General features: G+C 40.9%; 1 protein-coding gene and 1 long non-coding RNA gene across 4 annotated transcripts in view; both read left to right on the top strand.

Moving 5' to 3' along the window:
• Positions 1–22,588, top strand: part of AFF1 (AF4/FMR2 family member 1) — a 197,227-nt gene that overhangs the window by 10,345 nt on the left and 164,294 nt on the right. For all 3 annotated transcript variants that reach the window (XM_040967300.1, XM_040967299.1, XM_040967303.1), the window contains exon 2: positions 3,227–3,302. In XM_040967300.1, coding sequence (XP_040823234.1) covers positions 3,262–3,302 — 41 coding nt within the window. In that variant the 5' untranslated portion in view covers positions 3,227–3,261. The remainder of the gene's footprint in view (positions 1–3,226; positions 3,303–22,588) is intronic.
• Positions 4,148–20,923, top strand: LOC121147444. Its single transcript, XR_005882386.1, has 3 exons — positions 4,148–5,934; positions 9,307–9,312; positions 20,912–20,923. It is a non-coding gene; the product is annotated as an uncharacterized LOC121147444 (long non-coding RNA).

The raw sequence follows: 22,588 nt of genomic DNA, 5'->3' as shown, positions 1-22,588 counted from the left end.
CTCCCTGCTTGTGGCATGGGAAATCAGTGAAGGATGACCCAAAGTCTTGGGACCGTGTACCTGTGTGGGAGACCCAGACAGAGCTCCTGGCTCCTGATTTCAGATCAGCTCAGCTCTGGCCATTGTGGCCACTTGGAGAATGAATTAGCAGATGGAAGATGTTTCTTTCTCTTCTCTCTCTAAATCTGCCTTTCCAATAAAAAAATAAATCTTAAAAAAAAAAATAAAATATGTATCTCTCCCTTTGGATCTCGCTACTCTTCATCCAATTCTCTTCCCATTCCAGAAAAGCTACTGTTAGGCATTTGGTGTATGTTTTTCTAAACACTGTGTGTTATGCATTTCCTTGAAAACAAAGCATTTTCTTTTTAAACTAATTGGCTCGTGTTGTACATTTTATTTGGATGTTGTTTAGATAAACCTATCTCATTATTTTTGATGCTACATTACATCTCATTATTGTAGGCCATAATTGATTTGGCTATTTATGTGTTGGTATGTGTGATGTTGTTGCCACTTTATAAAAAAAATACGATAAACAGTATTTGTTGCAGAATTTCCTTTTACACTGTAACTATATTTTTGAGAATGATTTCTTGGAGGAGAATTGCTAAACTGAAACATATGCTAAATTCTTTTCTTGGCCATGGCTTAGCACAATGATTTCCTGCCTGCAATCGGCCAACCAGCCCTTAGGTCCGAGTTGCGTGCGTGGCGGTAGCAGTTGCGCAGCTCATACGTCAGCACTCTAAACTGCCTTTTGCAGGCTGAGTCTGGTGCTTCTTTTGAAGCATGACTAAGACACGAGTCAGTCTAGTGATGTAGTCTGCCTACCCTTGCCACTGTGGGGAGAATCCTGCCTTGCAGCCAAATTAGGGATTTTGTGCAGGCAGGACCCCTGCTGTGCCATTGGTATGGGTCTCCCTCACTTTGTATCCCACCCACCCACTCAGCCAGAATGTTGAGGCTCTCGAGTGGCCACACCCCCGGGTTCACTCATCTCTGTCTTTCTATCAGTCTCCAGGATTACTTTCTGTTCAAGACATGCATGGCTGTGACCACCCCCTAAAGTCTTTGTGCAAGTGTTAGATTCTCTAAAACAATACCCTGTATAAAATTGCAGCACCACTCTATTTCTTCTCTGGCATTCTATAGTACTGATTGCTCTATAATACTTTTAAATGTCTAACATCGTATATATATTTTTTGACAATTTTTTTTAAAGATTTATTTATTTTTAGTGCAAAGTCTGATATACAGAGAGGAGGAGAGAAAGAGAGGAGGATCTTCCATCCAAAGATTCACTCCCCAGATTCACTCCCCAATTGACCACAATGGCTGGTGCTGAGCCAATCCAAAGCCAGGAGCCAGGAACCTCCTCCGGGTCTCCCACGTGGGTGCAGGGTCCCAAGGCTTTGAGCAGTCCTTGACTGCTTTCCCAGGCCACAAGCAGGGAGCTGGAAGGGAAGTAGAGCTGCCTGGATTAGAACAGGTGCCCATATGGGATCCTGGGGTGTTCAAGGCGAGGACTTTAGCTGCTAGGCCACAGTGCCAGGCCCTAACATCTGTATGTTTTTTATTAATACATCTTTGTTTTCTGCAGTATGTAAGCTCAGGGGTGGCAGTAGTCTATTTTCTTCGCTCATTTTTCTCAGTACCCATGCTCAGAGCTGATGCTCAAAAAGTGTTTTCTACTTCATTGAGTAGATGAATAGACACATCTACAGATTGGTGGCTAGCAAGAGCCTAACCTTTCCCCTGCCTAGCTGTTGTCCTGCTAAGGCTCTGTGGATGGGTGCTGTTGAGTTGCAGGAGCGTTGAACATATTTCATTGATAGTGGGGGGATGACAGCGGGACTTTGAGTTTCCTGATGCTGTTAAGGAAATATTATGAAGAATGATGCTAATTTACAAACAACACCGTTTCATTGATTACTTACTGTGTGCCAGAAAATGAGAGCACCCAGCAAAGGTGCTCTCAGAATATACTTAGGAGACAGAATATACTTAAAGGATTGGGGCAAAGAGGGAAGGGAAAATAGCAAAAGAGAAAGTGGTGGGGGAGGGGAGGAAAGGAGAGGGGAGAGAGCAAGATTTGTGAAACTTTCTAGGACCACTGTGGCCGGTTGGAGTTAATGACTTCAAAACATGTTTGACACTGCAAAATTTAAGCCCTGCCAGTGCCAGTTTAACTAGAATAAATGCAACAGCATGTTGCAATTTTTTGAAAAAGGAGATAAAGTGATCATATCTGCTAGGGTGGAAACATTGTAGTTAGCAAGTCAACAATCTAAATTTCTTGGAGAGGGAGATAACAGACCTTATCAGTAGTCAGAATAGAGCTATGAGGGACCTTGTTTAGTGTTCCAGCTTTAGCTCACATTGTAACGTTTTTTGCCTCTTCATCCTACTAGGCCTGTTAAAATGATTACATATTTAATGTAGTGTTTCCATTTGCATCAAGTAGTTTGTTATATCTGTACTATGATAATTTAGTAAGGTACCTTTGCCTTAAGGATGTTTGAAAAAAAAATAGGTGCTATTTAAAGCAAGTCGGGATAGTACACTTTACAAATATATACAAGAGTGGGAAAAGGAAACAGCTGTTGATAGTGTTAACCTGAGAGGGCTTGTTTCTAGACATACACAAGATATCCAAGGCTGCTGCTCAGATTGAATAAATTTCCTACACTGCATTTCTGCTTCAAGAAATTTGTCTAAAGGATTAAGTACCGTTTATGAGTAAAAGTAAAATCTTAATATTGGCTTTTGCTGGGGCCCATTTCTGGTTACATTCAAGCATTGAAGATCACTTGTTGATTTCCTCCCCTTTCCTACTGGATAGTGGGTTTTTTTTTTTGAGTATGCTGATAGAACTTGTAATCTCTGGCAAATTTTTTACATCTGAGTCTGTCTTATCTATAAAATTGGATATTCACATCTTTTATTTACTTTGCAAGTTTATTGTAATATTTATGTGACGAGCTTAACATAGTGCTAAAAAATAAGTTAAAAGGAGATTGAGATTTCATTTCCCCATGATAGTGTGTGTGTGTTTGCTGAGATGTGTAGAAATATGCAAATTAAGGATGTATTTGGTCTTTGATGTATGTTCACCTATTCAAACTGGGAGTTGGTGAAAAATCATCCCATCATCTAATTCAAATGAGAACTTTGTCTTCAAATAAGTCATGAGTTCACTCCTTTTTTTTTTTTTTTTTTGCAGATGAATGGACTTGCCGCTTGGCACTGACTGCAGCAATGGCATTCCCTGATAGAGTCACCGGCGGCAGCAGCAACAGGTAAGCATGCGATCCATGTCCCCAGACCAGCTGAGGCTCAGTTTTAGAATTAGCTTTTCAAAAAGTAAATTTGTTATTTTTGTATGTGTGTGTGTGAATTCTGGAGTAGGAAATGTTAGAAATTTTGAATTTTTTCTCCCTAAAGTCAAACCTGCTAGACTAGCTACATTTTTTCTATAAATCTAGCAATCTCTGAATCTCTTAACTCGTGTCTTTAAAATGTGGACATTAGATTAGATCAGCATCTTAATTCTGCATTTCAGACACAAGTCCATATTGTAGTTTTTTCGGGGGAAATATATTTGTATTTAGTGCATGCTGAAGCAGATATGGTCAATCCATTCCTTTAAGAGAGCCTGGATGGAGGGGATTCTGTCATAGTTACATTTTATTACCTTCATATGTCTTCCCTGGACTGTGCACACACTCTTCAATGCCTTATTACATACACAAACTAAGGGACCAGGGGTGATGGCAGGGAATGTATTCCAAAATCAGTTTCATGAAGATGAACTCATTGAATATCGAGCAAGAATATCAGTGATCAAATGCTGTTCCAAATTATATTAAAGTATAAGAAAATGTTGATTGAAACGTGTAGTATTTACTAAGTAACAATGAATGATGGTACCTCTAAAGACAGTCCTTGAGGCTTTGCCGCTTCCTCTGCCCTCTCCAGTTCATTTAGAAAATTCCTCCACTCTGTCGCCCTGGGGGACCCTCTCCTCCCCCACCACAGGAAGACGGGTACCCCAGGTTGCAGCTCTCCACATGGAACTAGAGACCAGAGATAAAAGGAAGGAGTTCTCATTTGTCTTGAGGTTTCTTTACAATACACCTAAGTTTTAAATTTTTGTGTATTAAAGGTCTTATCCTTTATAGGTTCTAGTTTTTGGTTTGCTTATACAGGTCCTTCCTGTGCCAATATTGTGAAAATGGTGGCATGTGCTTTTTGCTAGCACTTTTTTGCATTTAAATCAGAGCTTGTAAGCTGGTGGCCCATGGGACAGGTCTGGTCAACATATGGGGTTTGGTTGGCTTCCTCACAGCTTTCTGAAAGAGAGATTATTTGCCAACATTTGTTACATAACAAAGCTCTTGGAATTTTTAAGATTAGCAACAGTGGGTTCACATTGCCGTCTAGCAGTGTTCAGATAGTTTTGAATATTTTTTGGATGTAAACTACCTAATGTGGAACTTGCTAGTGGTATGCTTTTCAGGTGTGCCACAATGTCAGGTCCCCTCGGCCTAAAGGTCAACCAGAACTCCCACTTGATTTTCTGCTGCAGACATCTGTTTTATGCATTTGCTTCACAGAGATTTGATCTTTTTTTTTTTTTTTAAGCTGACTGAAAAAGCAGGGACTAATGTTTTCCAGTTCGTTGCAATTCCTACACAGCCAGATTCACATATTTAGTTGCTGCTTGGCCCTCTTTGCTTGCAGCTCATTTTATATCATTGACTTCTTAGTATTTAGATCCAATTGTAATTAAAGTATATGTTGTAAATCTTCATGCTAATGAGAAAAATAAAATATGGAGTGTTAGGGAGCTCCCCCCCCCAAAGAAAGCTAGATGATTGGTCACAATTTATTAAGTCATCTATCTTTTTGCCACTGATTTGAATGCTGTGTCTGAATTCCAGCGCATTCTTGGGTGTATTGTTGAACTCTCTTTTGTCTGTTGATTGTATTTTCTTGCAAGAGTGGCTTACCATTTTACTGTATGTTGCATGTCTTAGCATTCAGACAGATTATTTATCATTGCTTTTTGTTTCTGGTATTTTTATAGCTATCCATGTCTGATTATATTTCCATGTGTACTCTGCAGTCAGTCGTTAATCATTTGCTAGAAAAATTATTATTGGTATTTTGATTGAGGTCATCAGTTAGGAGAATTGACTTCTGTAGAATGCTGAGTCTTCGTACAAAACAGTTTAGATATCAGATTGATGAAAATTTAGGTAAATGAAGAAATTTCCAAATCAATTAGATGTCTGGTTTTTCAAAAATTTGCAGTTTCTGACTTTACGTAGAGTGTAATTTCTTGCAGAAGAATTTGTTATAGTAAATCATTGGTCAGAGTGTCATTGGTGCAAGAATTCAAAGACAGCATGCATTCTTATTGCAAGTGTTTTCTGTTTTTGCTAATTATTTAATGTGACTGGGTTAACTGTCCTTTGCAGTGGCATTGCAGCAGCAAGAGATGCTTTTGTTGTTGAATTTGTTTTTACAGCCTCTCATCTCCCTGCTCCTTTCAGTTTTGATGCTTAATACCAGAGGTACATTCAGGGAAATCCTAAACAGTTCTATTTTTAATATGCACCAATAGCTCCTTACGTAAATGTTTAATCATGATAGATATTGAATCTTGTAGTAGTCCTGAAAAAACATCGGATTCATGTGAAACTGATATTTGCAAAGGAAACAGATGTGTGTTGAATATGCAGCTCTACTTGCTCAAACTAAATAGAAGTCTGAATGTGTACCCTTACTTTGCTCAGGGCTGTCAAAAGTCCTAAATGTGAGCAGAATATTAATGTAATGTGCAGGGTTTTTTTTTTTGTCTTATTTGTCATATTTACTGATTTGCAAATTTATTAGCATGAGATACCATTGGTTCTGAGCTCACTTGTATTTCTGCTACCATCTATCCTCTCTTTTGTTCTTTCTAAAAACTGTTATTGGACAGAAAAGGTCAGACGTTGTTTGTGCAGTTCAGTGCTTTTTCACAAAGTAACACACTAGTGTGACAGGTCAAGAGACATCAGTGCCAGCCCTCAGACGCTCCTTCCCATTCCCTTCCTACTGTCCCTCAAAGATAGTGTCTTAACACCACGCATTTATCTTGTCCGCTTCTGAAATTTACTCAGAAATAATGCTATCATGTGTATTTTGTGCTTCCGGTTTTGAAGTTTGATATTCTTCCCTTATATAATAAAATCGAGTATTCTTATATTAACGTGTTTCTTATCCACTGTATAACCAATTAATGTTCTTTTCCCACCAACTTGTCATAGTCTGACGTGATACTATTGTCTTTACTCTTCCACCTGGTCACTGTTTTCTACCTTCAACTGTGGAAAATTGTCTGGAATGATAGCATTTTTTATTTTATAGTAGCTTGTGCAAGACTTGCCTTTTAACTGATGATACATTATTTTAAAAATTAATAAGCATTGTTTACATTTTTTTATCAAGAAACAATGTTGTCTTCACTGTGAGATCAAAGCCAACCCATGCATCACTTGAAAGAGGAGGTTCATGTTGATAAGGACAAATGAATTTTCATCTTTAGCTCAGTGAGCAGTTCAGATTCACACCCTACTTTAAATTGCTTTATCTTTGAATAATGCTTATGTTTTTCCTGGCATTGCCAATTACTTTTTTTTGTTTTTGTTGAAAGAGAATTTGTCTAAAATATTTCCCTAAATGTTACCCTGTTTACATTCCATATTAATTTGCTTGAAATCTCTCATTTTCTTCTGGAAGTGAAGTCCTAAAATTAAGATTAGCTTTTATAAAGAGTTTTCCAAGGCTGCAATAATTGTGAAATTGGGCCCAGGTAATTGAAGCAAGACAGTAAAGCTGGCATACATTGTAATTGGAAGCAAACATGCTAAGATAAATGTGGAAATAATAGGAATTTTAAATTCAGGTTCTCCCCAATTGGTGGGACTTAATGTTATTGATTGCCTTCTGCCATTAAGGCTTGAGTACTTCCTAGGAATATTTTAGAAGGCCTGCTGATTATCCTTACAACGGAGGAGAAGGTTTGAGGTATTTAACCTTTATTGCTAGAATCTATTATTACATTGCAGCCTAGGAAGCATTCCTCCCTCAGGAGAGTCTGGAAGAATGTTTCACTTTCTTAATTGAGAAAAGAGTCTTCAATTAGTGAGGAAGCTACAAGGTGTTGAGCAGATTAGCACCTATTATATGGACAGAGTTTCCCTTCCCTTAGTAAATCAAGGGCCAAACTTCCAGATGCTTACCAGAGAGATTAATGGCTCTAGGCCACGTTTTCCTGAAATAGTGATTGGCTTGGGCGTTGTAAATAATCCGCACCTGGAATTGTGAAATGGGGAATTAAGGTTTCCTGTATTTTCCAAGTGAAGTCGTTTCAGGCCTGATTTACAAGCACAATAATGTTTCTTATACAGAACACCTAGTTATTCTTTAGTTGAAAAACGGCTGCTGACTGGTGTGTGTGTGTGGTAGTTCTGTGTAACTAAGGATGACTCACTCATTTTGTTGAGCTTACTAAGTGAGTTTACTCTCAGACTTGTCCCAGGTGTAAGGGATAATTCAGGTTTTTTTGGGGGGTGTAGTTGTGTGGAAAAAATAACTATAAAATGCTGAGTAGATTTCCTGCGACATCCATTTGACTGGGATGGCATGTTGTGATAGAGCCTGGTTAAGTGTGGGACAATGGGGCCAGATAGCTTGTGTTGAGATCTTGTTCTTTGACCTTGGCTGTTTGGGCAGATCGATTAACTTTAGAAGCTGTTTGTTTTTTTTTTTTTTCTAAGATTTGTTTATTTTTATTGGAAAGTCACATTTACAGGGAGAAAGATCTTCCATCCAATGGTTTGTTTCCCAAGTGGCCACAATGGCCAGAGGTGAGCCAATCTGAAACCAGGAGCCAGAAGCGTCATCCTGTCTCTCACATGGGTACAGGGTCCCAGGGCTTTGGGCCAGCCTTGACTGCTTTCCCAGGCCACAAGTAGGGTGCTGGATGGGAAGTGGAGCAGCCGGGGTATGAACTAGCACCCATATGGGATCCTGGCGTATGTGCAAGGCGAGGACTTTAGTCATTAGGCTACTGCTGGGTTTCCCAAAAGTATTTATTTCAAAATAAAACTGTGATGCAAAGTGTAGAGGTTTTACCGTGATCTGTTTTACACTTAATTATATTTTCTGTGGAATTATCTTAACTCACATGAGAAAAAGAAAAAAGGAAAAAACTGCTGCTGCATGATGCTTATTCTTCAAGTGAATTATGTTCTTCTTCTCCTAATTCTTAAAGATTTATTTCAAAGGCACAGTTACGGAGAGAGAGAGGTGGAGATAGATCTTCCATCTACTGGTTCAGTTCTCAAATGGCTACAATGGCCAAGGATGAACTAGACTGAAGCCAGGAGCTTTTTTGAGCCTCCCACATGGGTACAGGTGCCCAAGCACTTGGGACATGCTTTGCCACTTTGCCAGTGTATTTTCAAGGAGCTGGATCCTAAGTGGAGCAACCAGAATTCCGACTGACACCCATATCGGCTGCTGGCATTCATTGCAGATGGCACCCTTACGTGATACGCCACAAAACTGGCCTGACATTGTCAACTTTTAAAACAACAGCAGCTTTATTGTATAATTTCTATAATTTCTCAAGTATGCAATTTAGTTGTTTTAGAAAACTTACTAAATTTTGCACTGTCACTGCAATCCAATTTCAGAGTGGTTTGGTTCTCTGGTAGATTAAATTGTATTCAGCTCATCCCACTTTCATTCCTGAGCCCCAAGTGACAGTCTCCTTAATACTCTTGTCGATCTTTTGGACATTTTATATAAATGCAATTACCTAATGTGTGGTTGGTTTTGTGACTCGTTTCATTCACTTAAGGTTTATTTATGTTGTTACATGTATGTGTGGTTTGTTCATTCTTATCAGCAAATATTGCCCTCTCTGGATAAACCATCTTTGCTTACCATTTAACAGTGAATGTACATTTAGGTTATGTACACTGTTTTCATGTTATGAATAATGTCACATGTGTGCATTTTCTTTTAGGTAGATGATTAAGAGAAGACTGCTCGCTCCTAGACCATACTATTACTTAAGTCATCTTTAGAATATTTTTTTTCTGGAAGCTTTATTTATTTGAGGGGCAGAGTGACCAAGAGGAAGAGACAGAGGAAGATTCTCCCCAAATGCACACAATTGCTAGGGTAGGGCCAGTCGGAGCTGGACTCCAGGAGCTGCATCTGAGTCTTCCATGTGGATGACAGGAAACGGTGTGTGTCGTCTTCTGCAACTTTCCAGGCGTATTAATAGGAAGCTGAATCAAGCCTGCAGTTGCCTAGACTTCAACCAGGTGCGCCAATATGGGACACAGGCAGCCTCGGTTGGCTCCCGATTCATTTCTGTGTGGTGTTTCTCTTTGCCTCCAGCCCCAAACTGTTCTAATGCTGAGAATTGGATGAGAATGAAATCATACTTATTCTGTGTCTTTTGCGTACTGGATTCTAGTCCAGAGAGTTGACATTTTTTGTTTTAGGTAATTAGTCCAAGTTAAGATTGGTAGTAACTAAAATTGCTCGGGGTTACATCAGCCCTAAAGGGCTACTAAATTTTTTATAAAGATTTATTTATTTTTATTGTAAAGTCATATTTACAGAGAAAAGGAGACATGGAGAGAAAGATCTTCTTTCCACTGGTTCAGTCCCCAAGTGGCCATAATGGCTGGAGCTGAGCTGATCTGAAGCTGGGAGTCCAGAACTTCTTGCAAGTTTCCACTATGTGTGCAGGATTCCAAGGCTTTTGACCATCCTCTACTGCTTTTCCAGGTCACAAGCAGGTAGCTGGATGGGAAGTAGAGCAGTCAGGACTTGAACAGGTGCTCGTATGGCATCCTGGCACATGCAAGGTGAGGATTTAGCCACTGGGTCATTGTGCCAGGTACCCACTTTTTCTTTTTTTTTAAACTCCAACTAAGGAACAGCTGTTTTTGTTTGCAAAGCAGCCTCATTTTAGTGGAGGAAATGGGGTTGGAGTGAAATTTGTCTCTGAATATGTTACCAGAAGATAGGTTTTGCTAGGGCAGGTAGATTGATTTTGGTCAGTTTTCTACACAGAAGGCACTAAGCAGGTTATTTCTGCTTTTTTTTTTTTTTTTTAAGTGATTTATTTATTTTGGTTGGAAAGCAGATATATAGAGAGGAGGAGAGAGAGAGAGGAAGATCCTCCATCTGATGATTCACTCCCCAAGTGACCACAACAGCTGGAGTTGAGCCAGTCCGAAGCCAGAAGCCAGGAGCTTCTTCTGGGTTTCCCACATGGATGCAGGAACCCAAGGCCTTGGGCCATCCTTGACTGCTTTCCCAGGCCACAGGCAGGGAGCTGGATGGGAAACAGGGCTGCTCGGACACGAACCAGCTCCCATGTGGGATCCTGGCGTGTTCAAGTCGAGGACTTTAACCACTACACTGTTGCGCCGGGTCCTCATTTCTGCTTTTGACCAGCAAGTCCTGATGTCTTTATCACGTGATACCTTCTTCCCAGCCTGCAGTGCAGTGACACTGTTTCTGGTACCTTGAAGAATTGAAAACATGAGTAGATAGTATACATTTACCTAGTTGAGATGTTAATAGATACAGTTGGGCCTGGCATGGTTGCCTAGCGGCTAAGGTCATCGCCGTGGGTGCACTGGGATCCCATATGAGCTCTGGTTCTAGTCCCAGTGGTCCCGCTTCCCATCCAGCTTTCTGCTTGTAGCCTGGGAAAGCAGTCAAGGACAGCCCAAAGCCTTGGGATCCTGTACCCATGTGGGAAATCCCAAGGAGGCTCCTGGCTTTAGATCAGTGTAGTTCTGACCATTGTGGTCACTTGGGGAGTGAATCATCAGATGGAAGATGGAAGATCTTTCTGTTTCTCCTCCTCTCTGCATATCTGACTTTGCAATAAAAATAAGTAAATCTTTAAAAAAAAGTTGATAGACACAGTGAAATGAAGAAATCTTCCTAAAGGTATTGAAAGCATGACATGGTTCAAGATTTCCTTTTAAAAAATATTATTGGGGGCAGGAATTGGAGAGAAAGATCTTCCTCTTGTTCACTTTGCCCCCAGAAACCCACAACATGCAGGACTAGGTCGGCCTCAGGATTTATGATATAATCCAGGTTTCCCTGTATTTGTGAAGGAACTTAACTACTTGAGCCATCCCCACTGTGTCTCCAGGTCTGCTTACACAGGAACCTGGAAACGGCAGTGGAGCCGTAGGTTGAACCCAGATCATCTAAGGTGTCTTCATCACTTGGCCAAAATGCCTTCTCCTCAAGTAGCTCTTTTTGAGAAAGAACAGTGAGTCTAAATGTAAGAAAGAGAAATACTCATACATTGCAGCAGTAAAGAATTTATCTTGCTACTCATTTGCTCTAATAACCTAAATTTTGGTGTAGAACTGACATCAGTTCTCTTTGCTCCTTCCTTCTTTACTGTAAAAATTTTACCACGGAAATATTCAGACTAATAGAAGTAGAAAAGATGTTTAACTTATTTTTTAAATTCACTTTTCTCAGACACAGCATCTTTCAAGATACTATTACAATTTAAAAATCTGTCCTCCTCCTTTGTGGAATTATTTTAAAGCGAATTATAGAAACTATTTTGTCACTGCTGGGTGCTTTATGTGCATCTTTTAGAAAATGAGCATTTTTTTATTTAACAAGATTAACATTTTGGACCCATATGAAACCTAACCATTATCCACACTTGCCAGATTGTTTTAAGACATCTATAAAGTTGCTTTTGGACTGCTATGGGCTGACCAAAGTTCATCCAGTATATGAAGCTTTGTGTTTTCAGTCTCAAATCTGCAGCATTCAACCTACTTATTTGTGAGGTGAGGATAATGACAGGGTGAGAGGCACGCTGGAATGTGTACTCTGCCTTGTGTGGTTGTCATTGGTGTGTTTAATTTGTTCCTATGTACCAGTGGTTCTCAGCTGGGTATGGTTCCCTTCCTGCCACTTCGGGGACATTTGGCAATGCTGGAGAGATTTCTGGTTGTCACAGTGTAGTGGCTAGAGCCAGGGACACTGTGCTACACATGTGCAGTGCCCAGGACATCCTTCTCTAAGTCAGGATTTTTTGCCTTCAAGTTCAAATTCAGATGCGTTGAGGTTGAAAGACTGGTTTCATTGCACGTGTTCTGAGGAATGAAATTTAACTCTTGAAACTTGCTAGAGTCAATATAGATGTTTTTGCTTAAATTAGCTTCATAGTTCTGGTTTGCTGGTGTCTGTGTCTTGATATGACTGGTGGTACAATGGCCCATTGACTTTGTGGAAAGTCATTATGTGAGCTGTGCATTTTAAAAATATGTATATGTAAATTCTAATTTAAATGCTTATTTAAATAAAAAATCCCCTCAGTTGCGCTGCATGCTTCCTCCTTTTGACCACTACCTCAGAAAATTCTTAACTTCTGCAATATTAGTTCTTTTTCATGTGAGATACTGAAAGGGGGAGGAGGGAGTTCCTTCTGACCTCATTGTTGGGATGGCGGGGTGTGTTGTAGGCAAGTCAGGATGCTGCGGTGTTTCTAGCTCTGAAGGAAACTGTAGAGCTGTCTTAGGATAGGAAAATGTAAGCAATCAATAGTGTTAGGTCCCTTGGGAGAAACTGACTCCACACGGGATGGTTTCAAAGAAGCCATTTTCCTTGCATACGTAGTAAGGTTTGGGAAAGGGCTGTCTGACTAGAAAAGGTAGGGATGCTATTTAAGGGTGTGCTGGGAAAGTTTTCTCTGCCAACTTCTCCAGCCTACTTCTACTGTCTCCGATAAATGATTGGAAGAAAAGGCAATGAATTTTTTTCTTTCTGACAGCTGTTTCATACTGGGAGCCACAGCTTCGTTTGCAAATAAAAGGACTGCTGTCGGAGTGGTTGAAATCACAATGGGCCCTGACTCTTTTCACATCAAAGTGTAAAAGGATCTCCAGGGGTGATAAATGGGGGCTGCTGGACTCATTACTTGTAAACAAAGCTGAGGGATGACCTCTACATTTTTTTTTTTTTAATTAAAAGAAAACAGGGTTTAGTAGTGGTGAGCAGGGGGATGCAGTGTGTTTGAATTTTGACTGCTCACACTGGAGCAGATCTTTGTTAAGGCTACAGGTTAGCAGCAGATACCCTTGCTTACCCAGGAAGAGTCCCAATTCTCGAATACTGAGAAAAATCTGCTATCCTAGAGTGGGCCCACTGTATTGAGAATTGAAGTGCAGTGGGTTCACCTAAATTTAAAAAAAAATCTGCTAAAGAAAAAAATTCTTAGCATTGAATTGTCAACTTAAATAATTATTTATTTATTTATTTTAAGAAACCTGACAGAAATAGGTAGAGAGATCTGCTGTCTATTAGTTCACTCCCCCACCCCCTAGGACGCAGCCAGGCATGCGCTCCCGGTTTCACATGTGGGTGGCAGGAACACTGCCACTTGTGTCATCACCACGCCTCCTAGGGTGCACGTTAGCAGAAAGCTGGAGTGGGGCTTGGAGCCAGGGAATTCAAGCCCAGGCACTCTACTGTGGAATGCAGGCATCCTGAGCCTGGTCTTAAGCACTGTGCCAAATGTCTGCCTCCTAGTTATGTTTGAATTATCAAAGGCAGAAATATGCCCTCTTTCACAGGACTCGGGCCCTTCTCCTTTTCCCATTCCATGTTGTAAGTAAGAAAAACTTCTTCTTCGTGCAGTGTAGGGAGGGATGAGTTTTTAAATGTTTATTGTTATTATTTTTTTTTTTTTTTGAAGAGAGAGGTAGAGATAGAAAGATCTTCCATCTGTTGGTTCACCACCCAAATGCCGGCAATTGCTAAAACTAGGCCAATAACTTCATCTGGGTTTCCCATGTGGGTGGCAGGCTCTCTGCTGCCTCTCAAGATGTTTATTAGGAGGAAGCTGCATTGAAAGCAGAGTATCTAGGACTCCATTATGATATGATGGACGATGCCCACTGTGCTGAAAACACCTTGACAGATCAGTTTTAAGGCAGAATCTTAGCATTCTATAAAACTAAGAAATCCAGTTAGATACCACATGATTGCCTTAATTTAAGATGAAATGATGTCAATCCTAAAAATAGTACCTGTAAATTGTAACATCATTACACCGTCAAACAGCCTGTATCACACGCAATAAGATACTGTGATGTAGCCAATGAACCGATAATCAATGAGAGACGGACTGCTTATGTTTGGACTGTCTTAAAATTTGTGAAGTTCAGTAAAAATCACGCTTGAATACTAAAAGCTGTTAAATATAAAAATGAAAATAGACACGAGACAGCTGAATAGTACCCTGTAACCATTTTAGGGTTTATAGCATCCGGTTGTATAAAAACTAAAATTGAGATGTCAATGAAGTAGTTACAGGATGTGGCTAAGAACTTGTATTTTCTAACATATTGGTCACTCAATACCATATCAGTTAACTTCATGATGTTGTAAATTTCCATGTTTCTTCCTGTTGTTGAAGTTGTGTAGTGGCTTTTCATTGGAGGGGATGATATTCTGCCAGCTCTATTTTTAGAGGAAGGATGGTCTCCCAATGAAATTATTGAATTTATCTGGATGATAAGATATTAGACTCTGCATGGTCCATGCCCGCAATGAAGGAATCATGAATGGTTATGAACTGTACTACTGTAACAATATGGAGGAATTCAGTATGGGAGGAGGGATTAGGGGAATCCCAGAGCCTATGAAACTGTCATAAAATGAAACAATTAAAAAAAAAAAAAACTAAGAAATCCAAAGACAGTTGTTAGTAGTGGACTTTATTTTGTGTAGTTAAAGGCTTTGCAGCTCAACAAAACTGGGACCAACACTAGAGTGTTCAAGTATGGTATTAACATAAAGATCATTTACTGTTTTGTGGAACTGAGACTTGGAAACTGCCACCTAAATTGTACCCTGCAGTTGAAGGTCCACCTTGAGTAAACTCCTCTCTCTTGTGTACTCAACTTATCTCTGGCTGTTTTTTCATTTGGCTCCTCCTTACAGCTGGTCCAAGCCCAACCAGATTTAAAAAAAACTGGAGGTCAGAGACTGCCCTTTGAAACCTGAGTGCAGTTTGCAAGGTGCTGGGCACCCAAGAATTCTAATGTGTTTACTGACTTTCCCAATGTTTGGTAATCACTGTCTGAGTCTATCTCCCACAGAAGTTTTAAGATTAAGATTTAAGTTCTAAGAGGTGGGAGCAGAGGTCACAGCTGGCAAAGAGATTCAAGTCCCTGGATAGTGGATGGGGAGAAGACATCGTATGGCTGAGATGTTTTGTACTACAGATAAGAGAATGTTCCAGCCTCTCTCCTTTGGCATCCGAATGGTGAGGCTGTGGGAGATGCTGGCTGGCAGCTTGTTTGAGTTCAGGTGCCTCAGAAATAAAGCTACTGATATTTCTAGAGCACTGTAGCCAGCCTTGGTGTGCAGTGTTTGGAAACCTTACTTTCTTGGCTTTTTCACAACTCCTGATGAATTGACATTTCACAGAAAAAGGAAAATGAAAGTTCATGAAGGAATTGGGGAAGACAAATTAATTTTTTTTTTTTTTTCGCATCCTCGAACCTCAGGTCTTCAACTTGGAGGCTGGAGGTGGGGGAACTCTGGGTGTCTCCGGTTTGAAACTGAAGCCTAACCAGATGTCTGTGGTTAAGTGGTCTTCTCTGCTGTGAGTCCTGCCAGAAGATTTCAGCAGGGGATCAAGTCAGATAAGACTGACCAGTAAGCCATATGGCAGGAAAAAGATAAGATGAATTCATTTAAAACTTAAGCAATGCCTGTCTGCAGCTGCCTGTGTTGACTCCATTCTGCAGTGGTTTTTACGCTGGTGGAGAGATGATGTGTGCTGTCTTAGCGAGCACTTTGTGGTCTGCACGGCACTGCACAGATGTCAGGTGACGGCTCTGTTAGTAAATCAGCCTCTCGACGGTTAGGGGTTGTAGCAGTTCTCATTTTAGATTATCTTTCAACATCCGGCAGAGACTGACTTTCCCCTAGTGAGCACTTGATGACTGAGATATGAAATTGCCGTTCATCTGAAAGTGGAAGTGCTGACTTTCAAGTAAGAGGGAGTATTTCAGAGATGAGAGTGGTGAATATACAAGTATCATACTTATCTAAACAATGTATTTAAAAGGATGTGTTCCTCAATAGCTTTCGAAGGATACTGCCAAAGAGGGAGTATGTGAAGATGGGAGCATCTTTGGAACAGTTTTTTTTTTTTAATTAATTTATTTTTTTTTAAAGATTTATTTTTATTATTTTTTCATTGGAAAGGTGGATATACAGAGAGGAGAGACAGAGAGGAAGATCTTCCGTCCGATGATTCACTCCCCAAGTGAGCGCAACGGGCCGATACTATGCCAATCCGAAGCCAGGAGCCTCTTCCGGGTCTCCCACGCGGGTGCAGGTTCCCAAAGCTTTGGGCTGTCCTCGACTGCTTTCCCAGGCCACAGGCAGGGAGCTGGAAGGGAAGCGGGGCTGCCGGGATTAGAACCAGCGCCCATATGGGATCCCGGGCGTGCAAGGCGAGGACCTTAACCACTTGCGCCACCGCGCCGGGCCCCAGTTTTTTTTTTTTTTAAAGATTTATTATTTATTTTTGTTGGAAAGGCAGATACATAGAGAGGAGGAGAAATGGAGAGAAAGATCTTCTGTCCAGGGATTTACTCCTCAAGTGACTGCAACAGCCGGTGCTATGCCAATCTGAAGCCAGGAGCCAGGAACTTCCTCTAGGTCTCCCACATGGGTGCAGGGTCCCAAGGCTTTGGGTCATCCTCAACTGCTTTCCCAGGCCACAAGCAGGGAGCTGGATGGGAAGTGGAGCTGCCGGGACCAGAACTGGCACCCATATGGAATCCTGGCACATGCAAGGCAAGGACTTTAGCTGCTAGGCCTCCGTGCCGGGCCCAGAACAGTTCTTGATGTAGTGGTTATTTTTCTTTTTTTCTGTCCTCACCTGGAGAAGTGACTAATGAGAACAGTTGTACTGGAACCCACAGCTTAATTTTCACCTGTAGAGGCAGGCTAACCAAGTTCAAGGGCAAGAGAGTTTGCTTCAAAAATTAGACCAGAATTTGAACTGTAGCACCATTGGATCTGTAAATGCCACCCAATTTATTAATATCTCCAAACTTTTGTCCTCTCAAACTGTAAAATAATAATGATGAGGATTACATGTATTTATTTTTAAAAGCCTGAAGAATGTGCAGCATGGAGTTGGTGTTTAATATTAATTTCATTGCTGTTCTATTTAGTTAGGGTCTAGAGACTTTGAACTTTGTGATGTTCTTAAAACACTGGAGCAACGTGCAAATCTGGACTCCATTTGTCAGTACTGGTTAGGGAGAGTTTTTGTCCAGGGAGATCCTTCTGAAGCATCCAGGATCTGGCAATGCCTGCAAATTGCTCAATCGCATGACCTCTGCCAACTGTTGGCTCAGGTGATTATGAGAGGGTTTTTTGTTTTTTTTTTAAGATATTTATTTGCAAGGCAGCAATGATGGGGGACGTGCAGACAGACAAGAAAGTTTCTAAACACTGGTTCACTCCTTACCTCCTGCTCCAAGGTTGGCCTTTGTTATTGCTGTGCATCGTACATTATTAACAAGTGGTACTGTAAAGTGTTAGGTAACTGGGATCAGTGTTGTGCTATAGCAGATTAAGCTTCTGCTTAGGACAGTTGCATCCCGTATCAAAACTGGCCTGGTTTGAGTTTCACTTCTGCTTCTGATCCAGTTAACTTTGACTTAAAAAAATTTATTCATTTTTATTGGAAAATCTGATAGGAGGAGGAGAGAGAGGAAGATCATCTGTCTGCCGATTTACCCCCCCAAGTGGCTGCAGTGGCTGGAGCTGCACCGATCTGAAGCCAGGAGCCTCCTCAGGATTTCCCACACAGGCACAGGGCTCTAAGGCTCAGGGCCGTCCTTCATTGCTTTCCTAGGCCACAGGCAGGGAGCTGGATGGCAAGCAGGGCTGCTGGGATTAGAACTGACGCCCATATGGGATGCCTGTGCATGCAAGGAGAGGACTTTAGCTGCTAGGTATTGTGCCAGACTCCTTAACTGAATTTTAAAAAAACAAATCGCTCTAATGTTTAGGCAGGACTGCTAGCCAGTGGAGCCTACACTTGAATCTAGCCAAAAGGCTAAGATGCGATTTGCCAGTGGAACCTAAACACTACCTGAATTTTACTCTTCAGGGTGTTCATCAGTGTCGTCTCACTGGGTCATATTTGTCTGCTTTAACCAGAGTATTTGGCCTGGGGTAGGGTACAGTTTATACACACACTTGCTAAATTTTTTCTCTTACTAATCCAGAAGCAAAGAAGAGGAAAGCCCAGGGGGACAGTTTTCCCCCTTATGTGACATTTGAAGCTTGTAAAGAAGCAGTGTAACTTAAAAAATGGGAATAATATCTACGCTTTGAAGACAATTGCTCCATGGTGGTGCACATAAAAGGAAATATGTTTTGTTACAATTTTACTTACTTGAGCAACAGAGAGATGGGAATATTTATGTGTTGGTTTACTCCCCAGAAGCCCACAAAGTGTGGTCTTGGGCCAGGGGCTAAAGTGGGCGCTGAGAATGCAATCCAGATCTTCTCTGTGGGTTGTGGGAACCCAGTTGCTTGGAGCAGGCATTTTGGCATTGCAGCCAAGATGCCGGCCCGCATCCCACATCACTTGGGTTTGGTGCCTGCCTTTGTTCACTGATTGCAACTTCCTGCTAATGCAGTTCCTGAGAGGCAGCAGTGATGGCTCATATGCTGGAGTCTTTGCCAACCATGTAGGAGTGCTGGACTGAGTTCAGGTCCCTGGCTTTGGCCTATCTCATCCCTGGCTATTGCATGCGTTTGTGAAGTGAAGTAGCAGATGGGAACTCTGTCTCTCTGTGTTACACCTGTCGAATCAATATTTGAAATAAAAAAGAGAAGTTCAATTACATGCGCTATCACCACTGCATCCTAGGTCCTGTATTAGCAGGAGGCTGGAGATTTGAACCAGATCTAAGGATTGCACCCAGGTGCTTTGAAATGTGACATGAGATACTTAACTGCCAGGCTAACTGCCCCTTTAGAAAGGAGATGTTGGTAATTATCGTTAGGCTAATGGGCTTTAAACATGTTCATGTTCACAGGTAGACACTTGGCACAGCAGTTAAGACTGCTTAGGATGCTCCCATCCCATATCAAATCCTTGGATTTGAGTCACAAATCTGTTTCAAATTCTAGCTTTCTGCTGATGTGCAGTCTGGGAGGCAGCAGGTTGTGGATCAAGTCCTTGGGTACCTGTAACTGGGGACATATTGAACTCTAAGCTCCTGACTTCAGCTTTTCCCAGCTTTGGCTGTTGAAGGCATCTGGGGAATAAGCCTAGATTAGTTAGTCTCTGTTTCTTTGCCTTTTAAATATAATGAAAATCAAGAACATATTTAAAATAATTTAAATGACACATAATAATGTAAATACAAGAAGTTTCACAGGTTCATGGAAAATAACTATCTTTTAATTTTGTTTTTCCATAAACTTTTTCTTTTTTGGAAAGGAGGGAAAAATTATCTTTGTTTCTTCTATTTCTGGTTCACTCTGCACTCCTCAAAATCCGGGGCTGAGTCAGACCGAAGCTAGGAACGCAGAACTCAATGCAGGTTTCCTTGTAGGTTGTAGGGATCCATCATCTGCTGCCATCTAGAGTGCACCTTTACAGGAAGCTGGATTTGAAAGTGAAGCCCTGGCTTGAACTGGGTTGTGAGATGTCCCAGTTGGTGTCAACTACTGTGCCAAACGTCTGTTTCTTCACAAAGTCTGTGCAACTGCTTGTATTAATGATGTGTATATATTATAATAATTTGATACAACTGAATGCAATAATGTATACAACACGTAATGGTTAAATCAAGGTAATTAGTACTAATATCTCCTTGACTGTGTTTCCTGTCCTCTTCTATTTTTCTTTAATAAATTGCTTATGGCAGTTAGGTACTGTGTGTGCTATAGTACAGAACACTATATATAATTCTTCATCTGTTTTGTTTTTTCTAATCTCTCTGTATCCTCTATCCCTGTTCATGTACCTGCCTCCAGTGACCATTGGCCTTTTCTTTTGAGAGATCAACTTTTTAGCTGCTACAAACATTTGATGTTTGTCTTTCTGAGCCCAGGTTATTCTACTTAATATCATGTCCAGTTCATGTGCTTTGCTACAAATGATAGCACTTCTCTTCTTTCATGGCTGAATAAAATTCTGATGTGTGTATCTCATTTTTTTTTTAAATCTGTTACATTCATTGTAGACGCCTTAATTCTGTACCATGCCTGCAGTGGAATGCATTGCAGTAAACATGAGAATGCAGGAATCTGATTTAATTTCCTTAAATATATATCCAGTAATGGGATTACAGGATCCTATGGTAGTGCTGTCTTTAGTTTTAGAGGAACTTTCAATAATGGCTGTGTTTTAGAGTTTCCATTTTATTCTATCCTTGGCAGCACTTGTTATTTTTTTGTCTTGTTGACATTACCCATTTTAATTGGGTTGAGATGATATCCCATTGTGGTTTTGGTGTACATTTCCCTATAGACTAGTGATATTGGGCATTTTTAACGTATGTGTCAGTCATTTGTGTCCTTTTTGGGAAAATGTATATAGGATTGTTGTCCCCATTAAGATTGTAGAGATTTGTTTTGTTTTTGGCTCTAGAGTTGCTTGAGTTGCATAATCCTTTGTCGAATAAGTGGCTTGAAAATATTTTCTCAAGTAATGCACAGAAGACTATTGGAGGAAGAGGTAGCTAGGTAGAAAATTGAGACATGTTTAGAAATGGGATGGGAGAAAGAGATGTGTTCCAGAAAAAAGTAATCATACTGGTGAAAAGTTGGACCCAAAAAAAAACCAAAACCCCCAAACACAGAGCTCTTCTGAGGAACTGAATGAAATTCAGTGTAGTACAGAATTAGGAAGTAGTCTGGTGGTCCCCAGTAAGAAAATGGGCTTCATATTCAGGAAAAATGGGAAGCCATCAATGAGTTGAGTCAGTTTAGTGGTTTGATATGATTTGATTTTTTATTTAAACATCTACTTTTTGCTGTTTGAAAGGCAGAGAGAAACAGACATTTTTCATCAGCTGGTGCAATCCCCCGTTGCCTGCAACAGACAGGATTTGGCCAGGTGGAATCTAGGAGTTGGGAACTCTGGGTCTCTTGTGGGTGACAGAGGCTCAGGTGGTTGGGCCCTCATCCACTGCTCCCAGGATGCATTAGCAGGAAGCTGTATTGGAATCATAGGATCTATGACTTGAGCCAGATGCCTTGATATAAGATATGGATATCCAGGTAGCAGCTTAACCCACTGTGCTACAGTGGTTGTTCCCTGATGATTTTAAATAGTCACTTGTCGAACAGAGAATGATGCGTGGTGGAATAAAGTGGAAACAGAGCAGCCAGGGACATATTAACTAATCTATGGGAAGTAGGACAGAACTGGATGGGATGTAGGTCATGTTAGACAAGTAAGAAAGAGAAGGATTTGTTGAAGGGTCTTATATATAAAAGAGAACAGTGAAGAACAGTTCATAATCATTTGTATTTGTTGCCGAGAATTCTTTTTTGGGTTCCTGAGGTTTGAGATGCCCATGAAAGTCCTGACACATGGTAACAGCAAGGGCACAACTAGTCATGTAAGCTGGAGTTTATTGGGGGACAGCTCCTGGTGCGAGATACACATTGATTCAGCATGAAACCACACTGGGCACAAAACATGCAACCTTTTATTACAGAGTGTACTTTTATAATTTTTTGTCTGGCTGCCTTGCAAGATTCTGCTATGTTTGTGTCTCCAAGTGCTGGCATTCTACCTAGATATAATGGATAATCAATAAATAATATAAAAAATTTTTAAAGATTTATTTTTATTGCAAAGTTAGATATACAAAGAGGAGGAGAGACAGAGAGGAAGATCTTCTGTCCAGTGATTCACTCCCCAAGTGACCGCAACAGTTGGGGCTGAGCCAATCCAAAACCAGGATCCAGGAACTTCCTCCAGGTCTCCCGCACAGGTGCAGGGTCCCAAGGCTTTGGACTGTCCTTGACTGGTTTCCCTGGCCACCGGCAGGGAGCTGGATGGGAAGTGGAGCTGCCGGGATTAGAACCAGCGCCCATATGGGATCCTGGTGCATGCAAGGCAAGGACTTTAGCCACTAGGCGACTGCGCTGGGCCCAAAATAGATAGTATAAATTTTACAAAGAATGAAAATTGGCCTCTGCCATCTAGGAATGGCAGTGTTATCCTAGTGGTTTGCTTAATCCTTGTTTCTGTAGATTTCAGATGTCTTTTTTAGGGTGGTGATACACCCTCTGTACCCAAGATGGCAGAAGTCAGACTTCTTGCCCATGTGTAGTGCTTAGGATGGTTGGAGATCTCGGGCAGAAAACCCTTCTGACCTTACAGATGTGGCTACACTAAGGGAGTTTGGGAAATAGCAGCTGTTGTAAAAATACGCCGGTCAGTAGG

The sequence above is a fragment of the Ochotona curzoniae genome, unplaced genomic scaffold (genome assembly GCF_017591425.1).
Source record: "Ochotona curzoniae isolate NIBS_2020 unplaced genomic scaffold, NIBS_Ocur_1.0 scaffold_4506, whole genome shotgun sequence".
NCBI classification, from domain to species: Eukaryota; Metazoa; Chordata; class Mammalia; order Lagomorpha; family Ochotonidae; genus Ochotona; species Ochotona curzoniae.
This window is presented reverse-complemented; position numbering and strand designations above follow the sequence as displayed.